This window comes from Drosophila nasuta, chromosome 3, assembly GCF_023558535.2.
Source record: "Drosophila nasuta strain 15112-1781.00 chromosome 3, ASM2355853v1, whole genome shotgun sequence".
Classification (NCBI taxonomy): domain Eukaryota; kingdom Metazoa; phylum Arthropoda; class Insecta; order Diptera; family Drosophilidae; genus Drosophila; species Drosophila nasuta.
Genome location: NC_083457.1, coordinates 22,425,379 through 22,446,463, shown reverse-complemented (window position 1 = coordinate 22,446,463; position 21,085 = coordinate 22,425,379). Strand labels below are relative to the sequence as shown.

At 40.3% G+C, this 21,085-nt stretch overlaps 5 protein-coding genes across 8 annotated transcripts in view; 4 read left to right on the top strand and 1 right to left on the bottom strand.

The window, feature by feature from the left end:
* The first annotated feature begins 512 nt into the window (after nucleotides 1–512).
* On the top strand, nucleotides 513–10,169 carry LOC132792059 (ATP-citrate synthase). 4 transcript variants are annotated; one of them, XM_060801282.1, is made up of 9 exons: nucleotides 513–619; nucleotides 2,955–3,131; nucleotides 5,369–5,554; nucleotides 5,615–6,341; nucleotides 6,423–6,737; nucleotides 7,484–7,646; nucleotides 7,702–8,935; nucleotides 8,996–9,336; nucleotides 9,400–10,169. In XM_060801282.1, exons 2-9 carry the CDS (start codon nucleotides 2,973–2,975, stop codon nucleotides 9,566–9,568), a joined length of 3,294 nt encoding a protein of 1,097 aa, XP_060657265.1. In that variant the 5' UTR covers nucleotides 513–619; nucleotides 2,955–2,972; the 3' UTR covers nucleotides 9,569–10,169. The 4 variants fall into 4 exon arrangements, with proteins under 4 accessions (XP_060657265.1, XP_060657262.1, XP_060657263.1 ...); XM_060801279.1 differs by having other exon boundaries at nucleotides 7,433–7,646; XM_060801280.1 differs by lacking the exon at nucleotides 513–619 and adding an exon at nucleotides 2,569–2,729 and having other exon boundaries at nucleotides 7,433–7,646.
* On the bottom strand, nucleotides 9,861–11,628 carry LOC132792078 (transmembrane protein 208). The gene is made up of 4 exons (XM_060801306.1): nucleotides 11,501–11,628; nucleotides 11,287–11,442; nucleotides 11,087–11,223; nucleotides 9,861–11,022 (listed from the first exon to the last, which is right to left on the bottom strand). The coding sequence occupies exons 1-4, from the start codon at nucleotides 11,504–11,506 to the stop codon at nucleotides 10,800–10,802; spliced, it is 522 nt and encodes a 173-aa protein (XP_060657289.1). The 5' UTR covers nucleotides 11,507–11,628; the 3' UTR covers nucleotides 9,861–10,799.
* Nucleotides 11,629–11,865: 237 nt separating this feature from the next.
* On the top strand, nucleotides 11,866–12,862 carry LOC132792073 (peroxisomal membrane protein 11B). Its single transcript, XM_060801300.1, has 2 exons — nucleotides 11,866–12,105; nucleotides 12,164–12,862. Exons 1-2 carry the CDS (start codon nucleotides 11,934–11,936, stop codon nucleotides 12,715–12,717), a joined length of 726 nt encoding a protein of 241 aa, XP_060657283.1. The 5' UTR covers nucleotides 11,866–11,933; the 3' UTR covers nucleotides 12,718–12,862.
* Nucleotides 12,863–13,020: 158 nt separating this feature from the next.
* On the top strand, nucleotides 13,021–14,568 carry LOC132792070 (palmitoyltransferase ZDHHC3). Its single transcript, XM_060801297.1, has 5 exons — nucleotides 13,021–13,268; nucleotides 13,328–13,519; nucleotides 13,575–13,796; nucleotides 13,850–14,062; nucleotides 14,119–14,568. The coding sequence occupies exons 1-5, from the start codon at nucleotides 13,182–13,184 to the stop codon at nucleotides 14,275–14,277; spliced, it is 873 nt and encodes a 290-aa protein (XP_060657280.1). The 5' UTR covers nucleotides 13,021–13,181; the 3' UTR covers nucleotides 14,278–14,568.
* Nucleotides 14,569–14,866: 298 nt separating this feature from the next.
* Nucleotides 14,867–21,085, top strand: part of LOC132792085 (titin) — a 46,202-nt gene continuing 39,983 nt past the window's right edge. Inside the window, 6 exon segments of the mRNA XM_060801314.1 lie at nucleotides 14,867–14,883; nucleotides 15,198–15,612; nucleotides 16,971–17,136; nucleotides 18,917–19,208; nucleotides 19,948–20,432; nucleotides 20,522–20,613. Of these exon segments, the coding sequence (XP_060657297.1) occupies nucleotides 15,573–15,612; nucleotides 16,971–17,136; nucleotides 18,917–19,208; nucleotides 19,948–20,432; nucleotides 20,522–20,613 (1,075 nt within the window). The 5' untranslated portion in view covers nucleotides 14,867–14,883; nucleotides 15,198–15,572.

Here is a 21,085-nt window from a genome sequence, read left to right as displayed (position 1 = left end):
TCATATTCCGCTAATTTATGGTCACTCTGTTATGAAAGTACTGTTAACGCAAAATAGAGCTTTTGATTGATGGAGTAGTTGTCGACTATGGGGAATATGCATTTTTGGAAATTTCTTAAGTGTACTTGATGTAGAGTTACCGATCTTCCAATCTTAATATCTAAAAGATTTATTTAGCTAATTAAAGTGAATTCTGTCTAAATTACTTTGTATATATGAAATGTATATTCAAATGCAATTTGTGGTGTGACCATTGATTTGCACAAATGCGCTTACTCAATTTTCTTGTTAAAATTTTTTAAAAGTAGTAATTATTTTAGGTCCTTTTTTTTGGGTAAATGGAATCTAATATCAACTAGAAAATGCTACAGACACTGTTAAGTTTTACAAAAATTAGCAACCCAAAATGCTTTTAAAAAATGGCTCATTTTGCGCCAAATATCAATATACCAAAAGACTGCAACCAGCTGCTGGTGATTATGGTGGCGTAATTTTCGATGTAAAATAGGCAATTCTGAAATTCGAGTTGCGGTCACGCTGGAGGAAAGAGCAGAAGAAAGTTTTGCGGTGTACAATTTTAAACAAAAAAAGTGAAACTGCTCGGAAAATAATAGTTACAGTGAGTTAATAAAAGTGCGATAATATACTTTTGTAATATAAAATGTTAGTTTCTTTTGTGCTGTTCGAAATTGTAAAATAAACATTAAAGGAGCAAAAACACACACACAAGCCTACATACAAATACATATACAAAGAGCCATGCGAATTTCTTCTGTGGCAGCGACGTCGAAGCATTTGGTATCCAAAAAAAGAAGAGCAATGAAAGAAAAAAGTAGAAATTGCATCATTATTGATTTTACCCACTTTCACTGGGCCGCCCAGCCTAAAATAGCTTTAGTTGCCGAGTCGTAGAAAACAAAGCAACATTTTTACAAATAATACACACGTCAGAAATGCGCCGTGAACTTCGACAATTGCGCGCTCTCAATGTAAATTTGGTGGGTACTTGGCAACCACAAGCAGAACGCAGCGATGCCGCGACGCAACGACGGCGCAGCGGGAGCTTTGAAACGGAAGCTTTGAATTTGCAAAGTCATTCATTTTGGGAGCCATTGTTGGCGCTATCATTGCTTAAAGTGTTTGCAAATTAGAAGCAAAAACAGCAACACAAACGAACCGAAGCAGCGCGATGTGTTGCCTTCCATCGATCAGTTGTTGTAAACAGGAAAAGCCGTGTACGCGTACGTGCGTGTGTGTAAGCATCGCTGCTAACGTCAGCGTCGCTGTTGTCAACGTCAATTTACCTGCATAATTCAGAAAACCGTTTTAGGTGAAAGTAGTCGTATGGTATTTACCTGCTGCTGCCCTTTTCCGTAACTTATTCCACAGCATACTAAACCGGTTCATCTTCCTCTCGATCTCGAATCTCTTCGTTGCACTGCCCATTGTAAAACCCGATTTTCATTATGGTTAAAAAAAGCCAAAAAGATAATACAGTAAAAATGAGAATGTCCCATACCACGCCCACACTTTCAAAAGCAACCTCGGCTCAAAGTGCAGCATACTCTGTAAGTGGCAACAGCAACCAGCAAAGGCAACAATAGTGTTATTAGTTTACTTTAAATATTCAAATGTGCGACTTAATTTCTTTTGTTGCCGGAGTACACTTTGAGATACCCGCTATCTAGATATTTAAAATGCAGGGTGAACAAAAGTTTTGAAGCGATTCAACTGCAGTCTCTCGTGCGATTTAAGGAATAATATTCCTAAACTTGTTTGATATCGATATAATAGGATAGGAGTAAAGTGAATGATTAAAGGGACGGACACCCTGACTATGCCGTTGATGCAGATCAAAATAATAACAACAAATGTAATGAGAACAAAACAATATGTTGTTACTTCTTAGCTCTAATTAAGATAGTTTTTGAATTGTAGGTTTTTGGGAGTATGTCAACTTATATATATTTATTATTATATATTTATTGTTACTTGTAGCAACGGTTTTTTTCTTGAGGTTGTTTATGGGGAATCCCAAAGAATAGTATTGTGAAAAGAAATCAATGCTGTCTTGTCGCCAATTTGTATAGCTCTTGCTTTGATAGCTTATGTGTTAAAAATATGTATTTATAAGGACGGGCAAAACAATTCAGCTGTTGGTGCTGATCAGGTATATATTTATTTATAGGAAATCTACAGAATATTGTGTGGCCTAAAGAGTTCAAGAATTATACTTAAAGTTGGTAGCTTTAACTTTTACAGGATCGTAGATCAAGAGAATAATACCAGAGACAAACCTGTTGAATCACATCAAAGAATATTTGGCGCCTCATTCTACATGTCTTATAGTTTTTCTTTGGCACCAACTAAAAATGCCCTTTTATTCTCTGCCTATTGGGTAAATAACACATATTTACTTACGATAACACACAAAATATAAACTAGTGAAGCGAACGAGCCGAGCGAACGCTGCGCTGTCGTAAATTCGTAAAGTCGTCGTCGGGCGATTCGGGTTCGGATTTAGTCTTCATCGCTGGTTGAGCTTGCATATTAGATTTCAGTTTACTTCGGGCGAAACAGCGCGCAGGTTGCCAACAGAGTCGACACTAGAACTCTCTACTCCCTATGCTATATAGTATAGTAAAAGAAATAAAAGCGAGAGGCAAACAAACAAATCAATTCATTCAAACGCAAACGCGAAACGAGACACCACAACACACACACTTAAGGCAGGTGCTCGACAAGAAAAGAAAACTGAGTGCACTCTAGTATAGACGATAGATAGGTTTAGTTGCGCGCGCCTCTAATCAATTCCAAGTAAATAGAATCAAAGTTTTAAAGTACAGCTCGAAATGGGTATTTGTGAAAGCCCAGCCAAAGTCAACTCAACGATCTATCAATTCATTATATTTGTATGCATATTTATCAATGTGTTTTTTTATTACAAATTTCAGCAACACTAGGACAACAGCATGTCTGCGAAAGCGATCACTGAAGCCAGCGGAAAGGATGTACTGAACCGTCATCTGAATCAGAACGGCGCCGGCGCAGCCACCTGTCGATTTGCCACAGTCAATGCTGAGACCGATTGGTCCAAGTTGAGCGTCGACCAGCCCTGGTTGCTGAACACGGTAAGTGCACGATGTCGGCGCTCTAAATTCAAATCTAATAATAAATCCAACACCAGCCAATTCGTAGATAGCGCGCTTGTCTCAAATGTGCCACCCAGCAAACAAAACACAACACAAAACTCTCACATGTTTGCTTTAATGTTTCGTTTTTTTTTGCGCTTTTTATTCGCATTGAACTTGACCCTGACGGTGGCCCAAGAAGCCGGCTAAGGCCACGTCGTGAGCTGCTGCGTCGAGTCGTGACTAAGCGTCGCACTCAGGCTGACTGGCTGCTGAGTTGTGCTGTGTTGTGTTGTGTTTGGGGCGGCATCAATGCTTCGCATGATTTCCTAATCAGCGATAAGCATGGTCCGAGTATTTTCACTACCCGAAACTTCATATATGCTGAATACAAATAAAATTTTTTTTTATAGACTAGAAGATGGAGGTGAAACTCAATTGTGCGAGGCAAACTGATTGAAGCAACGCGATTGAATGCGATAGGGATAACAGTAAACATTAAAATTGGCTGATTCATAATACCAGTGAAATGCTCGGTGTGAGGAATGCCCTATTTCTATGCAAGTGTATTGATTAGATTGCAAGAGTATTATAGTCTTTCTTATTATAGTGTTCGGTCTTTTCCCAGCGCCGCATTGGGAAAACGACCTATCTATAAATTTAACTCTTCGTACAAATTGTCTAAACTATTAACAGATAGCCAGAGTGCCAAAACACTAGAGGCTGAGATTTGTAGCAATATTTGGAATCATTATCTTAATGAAATGCCTATTCTAGGTAGGAGAAATGCCCAATTTCTATACAAGTGTATTGATTAGATTCCAAGATCTGAAATAATATACATATGTGGTATTCGGTCTTTTCCCAGTATTGGGGAGTTTTCCGCAACAAAATGTCCACATTGGACACCTATCTCTCAATAAATATAACTGATTTAACTATGAGGGCATATCAAGAATGGTAAAAGCTAGCAGGATGAGTTTTTAATGTATCCCTTAGACAATATTTTCCAGATTTTGGCTGAATCACAATTCCACTAAAATTATCGTTCTGTGAACGAGGAATGCCCAATCTCTATGAAAGTTTACCGATTAGATTATCTTATGGTGCTTAGCACTGTCTATCTCTCTATAAATAATACTATTTGTCCATATTGACCGACTGATTGATTAAACTTTTGAAGTATAACAACTACGACGAAAGGTAGAAGGAGCACAGATTTTTATATTGCAGTAATGATATCTTTCGGGTAAAAACAAAGAAAAGTTTTCCAAAAATGCAATCAAACAAACACGTTTCGTCATTAAATTTATCATCTTGTTAGATCATTCAGTTATCGGTCAACATATTGGGACCAATTCCCAAAGGTGTCACTTGAGTGTTTATGCGAAACCCGCCGATTAGATTGCCTAGCTACCAACTGAGATCGCGTTGGCTCGTAAAACTCTTGACATTGTCGGGCTTTTCTTCAAACTATTTTTGTCAGCTTAACACTCACGCAATACGTACACATTGAGGAAATTTTCCTAAACAAAAAAAACCAATCAAATTATTGGCGCTCAGAAATTACTTTGATAACGCATACATTTTTTTATCGCACCACTTCAAACATTGCATGCGAAAAAAGTGTGCATGGTTTATTGGCGAGCGAGCGGCGGGTGGCGTGATAATTTCTGATTGTTTAGTGAGGATTATGCTGAAAGCAGTTAAAACCGAAACGTGATCAGCTCACAACAATATAGCACACAATTAGCAATATGGCACTACCGAAAATTGATTGTATTTGGTCATAGATTGGTTTTGTAGTAAGCACGACAATGTTGTTGGTGTAGTTTGGTTAATATGCAATTATACTTTGAAGCAGTCGCCTGAGGCTGGCCGCATTCTATATAACGACAGACGTTGCCCTCAGCTCAATTTACACTCGTACGATCTTCTAATAAGCGGCAGCAAAACTGTGTGTGAGTGTTTCTCTGTTTGTATAGCTGGTGTATTGTTGTCATTGGCAATGACGCAGCCTCTCGGCTGACCCCTTGGAGATTGTCATTCATACGATCGTTCATTTGTCTCGTTGCGTTCTCGTTCTCTCGTATCTCGAACCTATTAACATTGATCTTTGGCGCTGCGGGAAGTGAATTTCTTTGGGGTTGTTGAATGATTTACGTATCATAATTAGCATGTTTTTGTATACTAATTATTTATATTTTCTTTCTTTTTGATTTACTTCCTTTTTTTAGCCACTTGTGGTCAAGCCTGATCAGCTGATTAAGCGACGCGGCAAACTTGGCCTCATTGGCGTCAAGAAGACCTTTGAGCAGGTGAAGCAATGGATCGAAGAACGCCTCAACAAGGATCAGAAGATTGGCAATGCGGTGGGCAAGCTGCGAAACTTTATCATCGAGCCCTTCATCCCCCACACAGAGGTGAGTGTCTATAAATACTTTCATATTCACAAATTTCTAATATAAATGAATCCCTTGCAGGCCGAGGAGATGTACGTGTGCATCTATTCGCATCGTTCAGCGGACACGATTCTGTTCTATCATCAGGGCGGAGTTGACATTGGCGATGTGGATGCCAAGGCTGTCAAGCTCGACGTTCCCGTCGACAGCGAATTGTCGCTGGCCGATGTGAAGACAACGCTGCTCAAGGCGATCACAGATGCTGCGACTAAGGAGCGCATCGCCAAGTTCGTCTTTGCGCTATACAAGACATTTGCCGATTTGTATTTCACGTATCTGGAGATCAATCCCCTTGTGGTGACTGCAGATAATTTGTATATATTGGATTTGGCAGCCAAGCTGGACTCGACTGCCGACTTCATATGTCGTCCCAAGTGGGGTGAAATTGATTATCCACCACCATTTGGTCGCGATGCCTTCCCCGAGGAAGCGTACATTGCCGATCTCGATGCAAAGAGCGGCGCCTCACTCAAACTCACGATTTTGAATAGAAATGGCCGTATTTGGACCATGGTTGCTGGAGGTGGTGCCAGTGTCATTTACTCCGATACCATTTGCGATCTTGGCGGCGCCGCAGAGTTGGCCAACTATGGCGAATACAGTGGAGCACCGTCGGAGCAGCAGACGTATGAGTACGCTAAAACCATACTTAACCTGATGACCTCGTCGCCCAAACACCCAGATGGCAAGGTGCTGATTACCGGCGGCGGCATTGCCAATTTTACCAATGTCGCTTCGACCTTTCAAGGTGAGTTAGCCCTTATCTTATCAGCAGTAGCAATTGTGTCCAAGTCAGCTAATTAAATCACCTCTCAAACTTTATCATCAGGTATCATCACCGCACTCAGCGAGTTCCAACCCAAGCTGGTCGAACACAATGTTTCGATCTTTGTGCGCCGTGCTGGCCCCAATTATCAGGAGGGATTGCGTCGCATGCGTGACTTTGGCAGCACTCTCGGCATTCCGCTGCATGTCTTTGGCCCCGAGACACACATGACCTCCATTTGCGGCATGGCTCTGGGCAAGCGACCCATTCCACAGGCGGCCAGCGTTGAATTCTCCACGGCCAACTTTTTGTTGCCGGGCGGACAGCAAGCGCAGGCTGACTTGAAGGAAGCCAGTGATGCTGACGCTCTGGGCTCCGGTAGGTGGAAAACCACATTATTCTCACATGCTAACATTTCCTCTCCCACCACTTCCTCTCCAGCCACAACGTTTAACAACCTTCTAACTCTACACTTAAGTGTTTTGTACTAATATGACTAATGTCTTCTTTTTGTTGATTGTTTATTGAATCTTACTCTGGACCTGCATTTATATTTCTGTTTTTCTCTTTGTATTCTTTTTGTATGTATTTGCATTGATCGCCCTCGTCCAACAAATCAACAAACCACACCCACCAAAAACCATAAAAAAAAAATATTCTCCGTTTGTTTGGCCACACCACCAAAAAAATGTCGCACCTCGTCCTCGAATATGTGAACTGCAAAAAATCCCCAACAAACAATCCAAATCAATCTTCAAAACTTCACATCGAATTTCGCATATAAAAATCCCTGCAACCAACCAAACAACCAACCAACGTTCGTCCTCGTAATCGTATCGTAATCGTATATTTAATGTTGTCTATTTATATGTGTATATATTATATGATATATGTATGTGCAATTCTATACTCTCTCGACTATATTTGCTCGCTCTCTCGTTCATCATCATGATACGATAACTGTCAATGGCATCGACATCGACTTGCCACACTCATTTGGGGAAATTAAAAAATGAAAACTAAAAACCACAAAAAAATCAAATCAAATCAAAAAAAACCAATACCATAAATAGCGTTGGGCTCGAAAACAGCACAATCGATTAAACTCCCACCTATCTCGGCAGATGAGAGCGATGGAGTTGCCGCCACCAATAATCACCAGCAGAACAGCGCAAGCAATGGGTCGAACTTGAATAGAAAGTTCTTCTCAAACACAACCAAAGCCATCGTCTGGGGCATGCAACAGCGTGCAGTGCAATCTATGCTGGACTTTGATTTTATCTGCAGGCAAGTGTCGAATGAATTTTTATCATTGAATCTATTAATATTGATTCCTCTGCAGACGCGATCAACCTTCGGTGGTGGCCATGGTTTATCCATTCACAGGCGATCACAAGCAGAAGTACTACTGGGGACACAAGGAGATACTCATTCCCGTCTACAAGAAGATGTCCGACGCCATACATAAGCACAAAGAGGTCGACGTCATGGTGAACTTTGCCTCGTTGCGTTCCGCATATGATTCCACTTTGGAGGTGCTTGACTTCCCACAAATTCGCACGGTTGCCATCATTGCCGAGGGCATTCCCGAGAACATGACACGCAAGCTGATTGTGGAGGCCAACAAGAAGGGAGTCGCCATCATTGGACCCGCTACTGTCGGTGGCGTGAAACCAGGTTGCTTCAAGATTGGTAACACCGGTGGTATGCTTGACAACATACTCCACTCCAAGCTCTACCGTCCAGGCAGTGTGGCGTATGTTTCCCGCTCAGGTGGCATGTCGAATGAGTTGAACAATATCATCTCGAAGGCAACGGATGGCGTCATTGAAGGCATTGCCATTGGTGGCGATAGATATCCCGGCTCCACATTCATGGATCACATTCTGCGCTATCAGGCCGATCCTGAGACGAAGCTTATAGTGTTGCTGGGTGAAGTGGGTGGCAACGAGGAGTATGATGTGTGCGCTGCGCTCAAGGATAATCGCATCACAAAGCCACTTGTCGCCTGGTGCATTGGCACATGCGCCAGCATGTTTACCTCAGAAGTGCAGTTCGGTCATGCCGGTTCGTGCGCCAACTCAGATCGCGAAACAGCCACGGCAAAGAACAAGGCACTGCGCGAAGCTGGTGCCTATGTGCCGGAATCCTTCGATAATCTAGGCGAGCTGATTCATCAGGTGTACAGCGAGCTGGTGAAGACCGGCCGCATTGTGCCACGCGAGGAAGTGCCGCCACCAACAGTACCCATGGATTATTCGTGGGCTCGTGAGCTGGGACTCATTCGCAAGCCAGCCTCATTCATGACCTCAATTTGTGACGAGCGTGGCCAGGAGCTGATGTACGCTGGCATGCCCATCAGTGAGGTGCTCAACAAAGATGTGGGCATCGGTGGTGTCATCTCGCTGCTGTGGTTTCAGCGTTGTCTACCCTCGTATGTGTGCAAGTTCTTCGAAATGTGCCTGATGGTCACGGCTGATCATGGTCCAGCTGTCTCTGGCGCCCACAATACCATTGTGTGTGCTCGTGCTGGCAAGGATCTGGTCTCCTCAGTCGTCAGCGGTCTGTTGACCATCGTAAGTTGAACACGCAAATGTTATTTGAGTAGTTTGTTAAAGTTAATTATGTGATTTTAGGGTGATCGGTTTGGTGGCGCTCTGGATGGATCTGCCAGGCAATTCTCAGAGGCCTACGACACCAACTTGCATCCCATGGAGTTTGTTAACAAAATGCGCAAGGAGGGCAAACTCATCTTGGGCATTGGACATCGCGTCAAGTCCATCAACAATCCCGATGTGCGTGTCAAGATTATCAAGGAGTTCGTCCTGGAGAACTTCCCACAGTGTCCGCTGCTCAAGTACGCGTTGGAGGTGGAGAAGATCACCACAAACAAGAAGCCAAATTTAATTTTGAATGTCGATGGTGTGATTGCTACCGCCTTTGTCGATATGCTGCGCAACAGCGGCTCATTCACCAGGTGAGTAACCGAATTCATTCATTTATCATTCACTTCAATTATAATCACCTTAAATAATTGCAGTGAGGAGGCACAGGAGTACATCAATGTGGGCGCTATTAATTCGCTGTTCGTGCTGGGTCGTAGCATAGGCTTCATTGGTCATTATATGGATCAGAAGCGACTCAAACAGGGCCTTTACCGTCATCCATGGGACGACATTTCTTATGTCATACCCGAGCAATACAACTAAGGAGCCGAGCTTGTCCATTGATATTACAAATTGTTGGATGTTGTTGTAGTTAAGCACAGATGTTAACCAACTGCTTGTGGCGAGCATGGATAGATATGTATATGGCCATGGCATGTTCCACAAAACGAACACACAAAACACACTCCATTAGCTGTGTAGTTGAGTTTATATTCTTCTTCTAAAAAAACAAACTAAAAAACTAAAAACAAACTTAGCTCAACTTTTCCTTGTTTGTCTCCTCCTTACTCTTTATCTCCCTTTCTCGCTCTCTATATACCTTTTCATTCTCAAATCTCTCTTAGTTAAATACACATTAAATATGATAACAGTTTCATAACTAAGCCTGCATTTACATTCATATATAAATTATCAAGCGTAAAGAGTTAAGTTATACGATCGTTCAATTGCTGACGCTCGCTTTTCTAGGCTATAGCCGGGTTTTTTGGAAACTGCAAACAAATATTGAGTTTAGTGAAATCCTCTTGAGCTCCAACAAGCAACACGACACTTGTCATTATTATTTCATATTTTTGTACACTTATTTAAGTTTGGATGCAAATATTGATCAGTCAACAAAGAATAAATTGTTGCAAAATGCTAATTTTAGTTTTGTTATTTTGTTTTCTTTTTCTTTTTTAGAAACATGCTCGCTGGTATGAGAAGTGGTGGTGGTAATTGCACTTATTAGAACTGCACCAGTTCCTGCACTCAAAAATGCACATTTATTTATAAATAATATACAATATATAGTATATATATCTATTTACAAAGCACAGGGTCCGAGTGAACTTTTGTGAACGTGTTTCGGTCAAATCGAAATTGGGATTCCCTTCACGAAGGTTAACTTTCGCTCGATTGTATAATCGATCTCGTTTTAACTATTTTTGCTATACACAAAAATGAAAGCTGTTCACTTTGGCACACCAATTAAAACGCACAAAATTCCACAAACTAAAAACAAATTTGGGATTTTCTTTGACTAGAGACAGTTGTCTCGGTTTTTTAATCTGACAAAAACAAACCAATTTGGAACCCGCGTCACATTTTTGTGTTGATCTTCTAATGGATCAAGCTGTCTAAGCGTAAAATCTCAATACTAAAGTTAAATGGGAACTTAAAAAGCCGCCTCGTGAGAGTATGAAATGAATGCAGCTTAAACCAGTGAATGACGATGATGACTACAACCTGTGCCCAGCAAATGAATGCAAATTATAAATCCATGTTACAGATTTTATCTCATGCGACGCATCTTGCGATCCAGTTTTCGTTGTTTCTTTTCATCCACCTCGGGTTCTTCGTTAGCGTTACGTTGCGACAGCCAAGGTTGAATAACGGAGCCCCAAAGCATCCAAATCGCACGAAGAGGCGCCAATAAAAGTAGGAACCAGAAGTAGTTGGAAATCAGGGCCAGCAGTAGGGTGCCTGACGTAAGAATGATAAGGTCCTTGACGTTTCTATGAAAGTGCAGAATGTTAAATAATAAATTCTATCAATGTAGTGATGACTGTGTACACTTACTCAGCAATGCCGCCTTCCATATTCAGGTCGTTCCCAGAGTCAAGAAGAGCACCCGTTTCTGAGTATTTTGCACGGGACATGAATACCATAAATTGGTACGCAGCACCCAAGATAAGCAGCGACACGGCCAGCATGAACTGCAACAATTTCGACAGATTGGTACGCATTTTAATATGTATATTGACATGGGTTTAACTCACCACTGTGAGTTTTGTGATCTCGAACAGCAGAAAACTCAGCAGGATTGCAGGTGCTGCGCATCCTATAGACATATTCCTATAAAACGCTAATGTTGTTTTGTTCTCCTCAACGATTTGTTTAGCGCCTTTCGTGGCTTGTTTGCCTTTTTGTGGTGGCTGTAGATTAAACGGAATTTTATTCATAACGTCGAATGAATATATTGCACGTACTTACAGCCATTTTACTTAGCTATTTTATGTAAATTTGATTATTTATTATCAAAAATGACGAGCAAGAAAGAGACGTGGCAGGTACTTATCACTCACTCCTCGGAAAGAAAGTATCGATGCTGTCGAACACAAATATAAACAAGAGAGTGACCATCTTATGTTTCGACGTAGTATTTTTCACAAAATACTGGGCAACAACTGTTAAATGTTTTTAAAAATGTTTTTTTATTTTGAGAAAAAACGTCTGAAATTCGTAAATTTTAAATGCAAAACTGTAATAATAAATGCATTTATCAATATTATAAAAATAAATATCTGCATGCAATCGAAAATCGAAATTTATCAAAACTAGTATCGATAACATCAACAAAGTCTATCTAATTTGCACCTTGGACTTTAATTTTAGTTGGACTTTATTTTCAGTTGAGAAACAAACAATGGACAAGTGGGTTCAGTTAAATAATCAGGCGGCCGGAAGAGATAAAATTGCAAGGCTTATCCAGTATGCATCTCGCGCTATATGGGATTCATTGGATAACTCCAATTGCCATCCGGCTTTGGTGGACAACTTTAAGACCATTGAATACATTTTAAGCACATTCCGCAAGCGTAAGATCATATCTTTGTTTATTTTTTATGTAAATAAATAATTATTGAACATTTTCAGTGCTGCGGTTCGGCAAGGGACTGGATGCCTTCTACGCTAGTTTGAAAGCCATACATTATCCCGACTTGACCATTCGCGTCACACTTACTTTGAGCAAAGTGTCCCAATCCCTCTTTCTGTTAGCAGATCATCTTTTGTGGCTGGCGCGAACTGGGCTGACAACGGTGGATACCAAGAAGTGGTCTAATGTGGCTAACAAGTATTGGCTATTTTCGATAATAATGAATCTCTGTCGAGATTTCTACGAGATCGTTCGTGTCTTGGATCTGCACAAAGCCGGTTGCAGAGGCGGCATAACGCGTTGCAAGATCCCAGCCAGCATCAATTCGCCGGCAGACGTTAAACGGTTGGCGTTACAATCTTTCGTCCTGGTTCAAGGACATAAGGATATTGTTGTGGACACCGTGAAGAATGTGTGCGATGTGTTTATACCTCTGACGGCTTTGGGCTACACCAGTTTAACGCCGCGTACAATAGGCTTGCTTGGAGCGATATCATCGGTGGCTGGCCTTTGGGCGCTACTTGATTCCACAGCTAAGCTGACGCCATCCTAAAACAAACTGACCTGATTTTTTAAACTATAATATTTAAAAAAGATTGTATATTTTTTATGCATATCTACATTCAATGTACTGCTTGTTTATTAATGTATTATGTTAACCTGTTAAAAATGTAGTTGACGATTTTATTCTAATAATATATGTAATTATGTAAATTTTAAATTGTTTGAATTCAGTGTTTTGTAGGGTATGTTCAGTGTCTGACAGTTTTGCAGGAAATGGCTTATCGTTAGCCAACACTGCTAATCTGTTTTGCTATCGGCTGTTATCGACTGCCACCAGCTGTTTTGCTCGAATGTTACTAAACATTATTTTTTTTTTTGGGAACTAATGTCCGCATTTTCGGCGTGTTATCTATTGAGTGTATAAAATCGATGCGTCATTGCTGGCCGCAATTAAGTGCGTGTGGGCCGAGAACGCATTAGAATAGTCGAAAGGGAAGTGTGTGCCGCTAAAGAATGCATTACTCGTATTCCTCGCTTGCTCCCCCTGGTGGGGTGGATCATCATAATCGCTGCCTCGGCAACCGTGCCTGGTGTGTCAAGGTGCGTATGCAGAAGTTTTAAAAGCCATGAAAACCATTAACCAATATGCTGCTTTCCAGGACATTTGTGGCATTGTGTGTGTCATTATGACCTGGCTGCTCATATTGTTTGCGGAATTTGTCGTCTGTGGACTGATTTTGCTGCCGAGCTATCACAGCTATACAGCGTTTAGCACAGTTAACATGATAATATTCCAAGCGCTTGCATTCCTCGCATTTGTCTCACACTTGCGCACCATGCTCTCGGATCCGGTAAGTGTAATCAAGCGAATAAATATAACTTTTATTCATCTATACTTTTTCTTAGGGCGCTGTGCCGCGTGGTAATGCCACTAAGGAGATGATTGAACAGATGGGCTATCGTGAGGGTCAGATGTTCTACAAGTGTCCTAAATGCTGCAGCATCAAGCCTGATCGGGCCCATCATTGCTCTGTGTGCCAGCGCTGTATACGCAAAATGGATCATCATTGTCCTTGGGTGAATAATTGCGTTGGCGAGAATAATCAAAAGTACTTTGTACTATTCACGGTGCGTACGATGATACATTTGTATACACCTATTTAATGGACTACTCTTTGCAGTTTTATATTGCCTCTATATCGGTACACACACTCTTCTTAGTGCTTTCGCAGTTTGCGGAATGCGTTCGAAACGATTGGCGCACTTGCTCGCCCTACTCACCGCCAGCAACCATCTTTCTGTTGCTCTTTCTCACATTCGAGGGCCTTATGTTCGGCATATTCACCATTATAATGCTTGCCACCCAATTGAATGCCATACTAAACGATCAGACGGTAAGCAACGAGATCAAAGAGATCTACAATATTTGCATAATATTTGTGTCTTACAGGGCATTGAGCAACTGAAGAAGGAGGAGGCACGTTGGGCTAAGAAGTCGCGCCTTAAGAGCATTCAGTCGGTATTCGGACGTTTCTCGTTGGCTTGGTTCTCACCGTTTACGGAGCCGTCGAGTCGCACCAAATTTAGTCCACATTTCTATTCAGTGTGAGGAGAAGGCATCGCAGGATGTTAGCTTAAACGAACAATAATCACCACAAACACACGTTGCACTCACCTGTTGATTAGGTGTGCTGGTGTGTTTGTATTTCTGTCTATATGAATGTGTGTGTGTGTACAAGTATTTACTTAAGCTCAAACTGAATGGACATGTGTTGCAGGTGCAACACGATTATACTTACACTAATACTTAATTATTTAATTGCAAATGAGAGATTTTACTTTTGTGAGCGCATTGTGCGAGTATTTATTTTGTATAGAGAAAATAAACTTTCAAAACATGCGCAAACTTTTTTTGTTGGAAACATGTTGCCACTCAAACTCAAGGCGACGCAGTATCAGCATCTCTTTTACCAGAAATAATAATATCATAAAAAAAACCCGAGAGCCGAAACGCAAAGAGAAAAGAGCGAGCGCTCTCCGCCTGATGTTGATAGGCGATGCGCATTTCTCCCGACATGATCACCAGCGACAATCGGGCATGGACTTTGCAGATGATGTGCGCCTTCGTTTAGTCTGAGAAAAACGATCGGAGATCCAGGAGGTGTCTGCTGGACGTGGACGTGCGCGTGTCGGTCTCTTTTAATTGTGTGTTTGTGTATGTGTATTGTATATATTAGTTATATATAGTATATAGAGGAAAAACTTTTGTTCGTTCGTTCGCCCGCTCGTTCGTTCCAACAAATGTGTCAATTATGCGATTGTGTGCGTGTCTGTGCCTGTCTGTGCATGTGTGTGCCTGTCTGTTAGCCTGAAGAAGCATGTCTTGGCTGCATTTTACAAAATTTCATATGAGAAAAGTGCAAAAAGTCAATTGAAAAATATATAAATTATAGAAATATTCATAATACTAAACGTATACGTATACGTTTCGCTTGCAAATATTATAAAATAGAAATTCTTGTTTTTCAGTTAAATGCGAAAAAAAGAAAAATTATATATGTACGAGAAGAAATCTAATTGAAAATCTTTGAAAACGTCGCCGCCTGCTCCATGTTTGTGTTCTAAATATAAAAAACAAATCGCCTGAAACAAAAAGAAAAAAACAACATAATATCCAAAGAAATTGCACACACACAAAGCATCTTAAATCCCTAAAAAAAAGATAAGAAAAGAAAAGCGAGAATAGTTTATAAATATATTTGGAAAAAGTCCTGCAAACGCAGTCTACTCGTGTGTGTGTGTGTGAGTGAGTGAGTGCAAGTGTGTGCGTCCATGTGAAGGTGGCCCTGTTTTGGGGCTAATTATAATAGCTGATCGTCTAGCTGAAGCTGTGTGTACAGCAGCATGGAAGTTACACCGGGAACAGCAGCCGACGTCGCAGTAGGTAAGGCACACATCTCTGTCGAGGGGAGAAGGGGAATGGGACAGCAGGCAAAGGGAAGCGGCTTTTCCATCGAAATTTTCTTTTCTTTCGCCGCGCCGCACAGACAATGGACGAAAGTATGTGTGTATTTTTATGATCGGCACCATCGTCTTCTTCTTGATCGCCTCCGTCATCCCCGCTGTCTGGCATTTTTCGGTGCGGTGCGGTTACGTAATGTGGAACACAGACTATGCAAAACTTTTCATAATTGTGCGCTAAATTGCCCATTCAAATAACATATATGATCGTATAATATAAACATATAATTATCTAGTTAATTAGGAGCGAACTGTGCATTTACATACATAAATAATTTTGATCTTTGCTAAAATCTACAAACGAATACAATTTCGTATAGGTTTTGTGTGTATGAATAATATTTGGAACTATTTTTAGTGCAAATTTCTTTTTAGTTTTTTTCTTGGCTAGACAATTTGCTGTGCTCGTCGCTTCCCGGTGAAAATTTGCGCAGGAAAAACTTATTTGTAGACGCGCTTGTGGAGTTGCTTGGGCTGAAATTAGACAGCTAAAGTAAAAATTAGGGACTTATTAAAAGTTATTAAAGGGCCTATGTAATTGAAAATATATCTATGGATTTTTGGGATTATTCTATTTATAAATTTCGTTTACTTGTCTACTGTTTATATTATCTCTCGACTGTAGTATTTAGAAAATTTATAAAAAATAAATATATTTAACATTTCGATTCTTTTTTATAAAACAGAAGGCAATTTAAAATCTTGGCTCTTTGGGATTAATTGTATATGTATATAAATTCAGTTGTTTTATCTGCTGTTTATAGTGTATTTCTTCTACAGTTATTACTAAAGTTCTTATAAATATGTTTCTGTTAGTTATAAAGTACTAGGATTTTTAAATCATTTTATATATAAATTCAGTTACCGTCCATAGTATTTTTTGTAAAGCAATAAAAATTAAGGTTTCCATCCCTGCAGTGTCATTCAATTCAGGTCTACTTAATTAATATAAATAATTAATAGTAATAAATTATTATCCATTCTTAAGCTGATATTTTTGACGCCGAATATATAATGAATTCTCGGCGGTATTCTCCAATTTTTAATGTCATAAAATTATCAGTATTATTTGAAGTAGATTTAGAAATAAAATATAAAAGAATTAACTGATAAGATGATTAGGAATACTAAGAAGAAGCATCGATTAATAAAATGTACGAAATATTTTAGCATTTCATTTAGTAAACGCCGAAAATTTTTAAATGTATGATTAATCCTTCTAGTATACACTTTTAAATTTATGATTTATTAATACATGTTTCGCTTTTGGCGGCTCTCTAGAACCTCCTGGTCATCAAGATATGCCACATAGTGCACCGCGTATTACGTTCAGTGACAACTCCAGCACGCTTATACGCTGCATACCCAACGAGCGTGCGACGTTCTTTGTGAAAATCGATTGCGATGAGGACGATGAGGCCGAACTGCTGCCCTTCAAATTCGAGTGGTAAGTCGTCTAAATGAATATGACATGCCACCGTCTATCTATCTATCTACATATGTATGTATATATAATTATGTATGATTTGGTATGAGTGAGTGTGACGATGTGTGATTCACCGCAGTTTGCTGTGCATAATGCCAATAAATTTGCGCATTTCACATATGATTTCTCCTTCACGCAAGAACAGCGCTGAGACACAACGTTGCCGGCGATTTGCGTTTGCGCCCAGAGCACAATGTTGCCAGCCAGGCAGCAGCCACGAACGGCATCATTTTGGCCTTCTTTTACGCTCATCTAGCTCATGACGCGCTGACCAAATTGCTGGCGATCTCTTGGGCGAGAGATCGTCAAAAGGCAGCAGCAGCAAAAATTCAGCCGGTGCCTCAGTTCCACTTTGACGATCGGCGCATTAACATATCGGTTGCCCAGCAGCCAGGCATTTTGTTATTTTTTTTTTTCGTTTCTCCTCCTCAATTCTCGATCGATTTGCGTGTGTATAGAAATATGTATGTATGCGTTAAACGCTGCGTATACGTGATAAATGCAACTTGTGCAACGAAATCAATCAATTTTATGAGCATTCCAAGAAGACAATTCGAAAACTAGTGCACGCACAACAAAATACTCCAACTAGGGGGTGTATGTGCGAGTGTGTGAGTGCGATTGTGTGTGCCTCAGGCGATCAGCTAAATTTAGCAGCATTAACAAATCGTGTGAAAAAGATGTTGCAATGCTGTAAGACTGCTGCTGCTGTTGTTGACGCCAGAATGTTTAAATTTTTATGCCCAAAAGTGTTGAAAATGCCGTAGTGTAAAAATAGTTTCTTTTTTTGTTATTTTCAAATTAAATGGAAAATTACATAATCAGCGCAAAGTCTTGACGTGGTCAGAGGGTCAAACGCGACGCGTTGTACACAGACAGTCTGTGCAGCATCCGCGCCAAACTACGAGAGATCAACAAATTTGCAATAAATAAATACACGAAAGCAAACGTAACAATTCTCGCAGAGCAGTTCTATTAGTTTTAGTTTGTGTGTAGTACATTCCTCAGACAGAGAACAAGCAAGTTATTAGCTTACGAAAATGAAATGCGTGGCATTCGGCAAGTTGCGCGAGTCCCAAAAATAAATTGCCAAAAAAAAGAAAACAACACAAAAGGAAAATGACACAAACACACAATACACGGCGACGAAAAGAAAAGCTAAAGTGTGTGTGTACTACAAAGTAGAAAACAGAAAATACAAAACACAATTAATATAGTCGAGAAGCTGTGCATTTATTTATAAACATTCTTGTTTGCGATTGAAATATTTCGTCATTTTTCATTTAAGAGTCGTTTCGCTTTTATTTCGTGTTGTTTATTTGTTCATCATCATAATATTGCCACGATAAATAAACGACTTTCTTAATGATGAATGTGCGCACGTGCTTAATGTTTATATGGCGTACTCGATTATTATTATTATCTCAATTATTTATTCTATTCTAATTTCGAATTGGATAGCAACTGGGCGTATCTGTGTGTGTGTGTGAGTTTGCATGTAAATAAATAAACCAAAAGATTTAGTAATATTTAAAAATATATAATAAGAAGAATGGGCAACGGATGCTCAAAGTGCTGTAAGTGCAACGAACACAAACAAATTCATGGCACGCTCTCCTCGGCCTCTGCCTCGTCGGTCTATAGAAAAAGGTAAACTGCTAATTCTTTTTCTTTCCTGCTTCGCTTCATTGCTCGCATCCTACCTTTGCCTTGGCTATAATCATCTGTATGCCTCCCATAGGAACCGCAACGATATACCCATCGAGAATTCCGATCGCTTTCGCATCACAAACACGAGCAATGCCGTCCAGCTGGCCGTGGAGCATGTGCAGCGCGAGGATGCCGGACACTATACGCTAATTGCTCGCACGAAGAGCGATGCCATTGTGCGCAAGCAGGTTGAACTCATTGTGGAGGACAGATCAACGGGCGAGGATCCACCCGTATTTCTACGACGCCTCGTCGATCTCTCTGTCAAAGTGGGAACACGCACGCGTCTCCTCACCGAAATACGCAGCTCCACAGATCTGAAGGTACAGCATATTGAAAAAACCGAAGATTAGACACACATGATGCTTAATGCAGATTAAATATTTTATTGATGCGGTTGTACTTTAATTTGTCTGTCATTTGCTATTCATTCATGCCTTTTAGTAATCTAATTATATGCCTTGCAACAAATCTTGATTGAGCATGAAATGTGATAGAACTTTGTTTTTCAAAGAAATATTGAATTAGTGGGAATGAATGTTTTCATTATTAGATTAAATGCTTCAATTCATTTAATATTTTGTGATTTTATTTAGTGCGGTGCTTCTCAGTAAAATTCTTATAGATTTTTTTTTTGACTATTAATACATCCAGAATTTGTATCTCAGCAACAGAAAGTATATCATCAACACATTTTTGTACATTAATTATAAACTAAGCTTTTTGACATGCTCTATAGGACTATAGTCATAATAAGCAGAATGGGCAAATGGGCAATGGGCTTAGATGTCCTAAATAGATTTATAGCTTTTGTATGTGATTTTTTTAAATTAATGAATTATTTTCAAAAGTCTGGCAGATAATTTAAAATAATTACAATAATCATCTAAATTATTAAAATCTGTTAAAAAGTAATAGTCATTTGATATATCTATTTCTGTTAAAAAGTTGAGACATTAATTAATTTAATTAATTAATTTTATCCACTTAAAAATCACATTGCTTTGTTTGCACCACTATTTATATTATCTTCAATTAATCCTCTTGCCTTCCTGCATGTAGCTTACCTGGTACCGCAATGATCGAAGGATTTGCGAAAACGATCGTATTATAGAAACGAATGAGGGCACATTTCACTATCTGGAAGTGAGTCCAGTCATCCTCGAGGATGGCGGCCAATGGATGTTAATGGCCGAAAACTTGGGCGGTCGCAATTCCTGTTTGGCCAACCTAAGTGTGCTCGTGCCAAAGGCCTACAAGACTCCCGAGTTTGTGGAGGATCTGCGAGCGGTGCTCACCGAACAGGGCACCGTGTCGCTGGAGTGCAAGGTTGTGGGCGTGCCGACGCCCATGTTGCGTTGGTTCAAGGATTCCAAGGAGATTAAGGCCGGCGATATTTTTGCGCTAACAGCGAATGCCGATGATCCCACCTCGTTGGGCACGTACACATGCGAGGCCAAGAACTGCATGGGCGTCACCTATTCCAGCTCCAAGGTGCATGTCGTGGGTCGTGGCAGTCGCGAGGGTTCGTTGAAACCAGCTGACAAGTGAGTACCTAAAACGAATTCTCTATGAATCGTATTGAATTGAATTGTTGCTAACAAAAACTCTCTTTCTCTTTCCATCTCTTTTGCAGTGTTAGCAATAATGCGCCGCCGCCGATATTTACGAACGAGCTGAAAGATGTGAGCGTTCGCATTGGCGATACCATCATGCTCGGCTGTCAAGGTGAGTGCTTAGCGCGTTGGCGTTCTGTGTTTAGCGTTTGGCCAGGTGCCAAAAAAAGCAAAACATTTTTTGCATTTTGTTTATTTGTTCTCGCACAGCCATTTCTCTATACATTTTCCATACCTATTTAACGCAAACATCTACATTTATATATAGTATATTTAAATATATGTATTGCTGCCTATATAGCTGAGTGTTTTGCGATTCAGGCCGACCGGCTAGTGGCGCTTGTTTTTTTTTTTTATACTCGTGTGTTCTCGTGCTCTAGAAACTTGAACTCAATGAAAATTCACTTGGAATGCTATTGAGGGGGAATGCTTGGATTGTTGTTGAGGTGGGTCAACAACATTCCCGGCGCGAGAGCAGAGCTGAGTTGCCGAATGAGACGAGCAAAACAAAACCAAAAATTGCCAACGAGAGAGAGAGGGAACGAGAGAGAGATCATAATCTTATTCTCTCACTCTCTCTCGTT

Bases quoted from the DNA above. Each gene is read 5' to 3' on its own strand.
- LOC132792059 (XM_060801279.1), top strand. From the start codon at position 2,973: ATGTCTGCGAAAGCGATCACTGAAGCCAGCGGAAAGGATGTACTGAAC. The intron at 3,132-5,368 runs GTAAGTGCACGA...TCCTTTTTTTAG, and splicing joins AGCCCTGGTTGCTGAACACG to CCACTTGTGGTCAAGCCTGA. The intron at 8,936-8,995 runs GTAAGTTGAACA...ATGTGATTTTAG, and splicing joins TCAGCGGTCTGTTGACCATC to GGTGATCGGTTTGGTGGCGC.
- LOC132792078 (XM_060801306.1), bottom strand. The intron at 11,224-11,286 runs GTGAGTTAAACC...AAATTGTTGCAG, and splicing joins AGATCACAAAACTCACAGTG to TTCATGCTGGCCGTGTCGCT. The intron at 11,023-11,086 runs GTAAGTGTACAC...GCACTTTCATAG, and splicing joins ATGGAAGGCGGCATTGCTGA to AAACGTCAAGGACCTTATCA.
- LOC132792073 (XM_060801300.1), top strand. From the start codon at position 11,934: ATGGACAAGTGGGTTCAGTTAAATAATCAGGCGGCCGGAAGAGATAAA. The intron at 12,106-12,163 runs GTAAGATCATAT...GAACATTTTCAG, and splicing joins TTTAAGCACATTCCGCAAGC to TGCTGCGGTTCGGCAAGGGA.
- LOC132792070 (XM_060801297.1), top strand. From the start codon at position 13,182: ATGCATTACTCGTATTCCTCGCTTGCTCCCCCTGGTGGGGTGGATCAT. The intron at 13,520-13,574 runs GTAAGTGTAATC...ACTTTTTCTTAG, and splicing joins GCACCATGCTCTCGGATCCG to GGCGCTGTGCCGCGTGGTAA. The intron at 13,797-13,849 runs GTGCGTACGATG...TACTCTTTGCAG, and splicing joins AGTACTTTGTACTATTCACG to TTTTATATTGCCTCTATATC.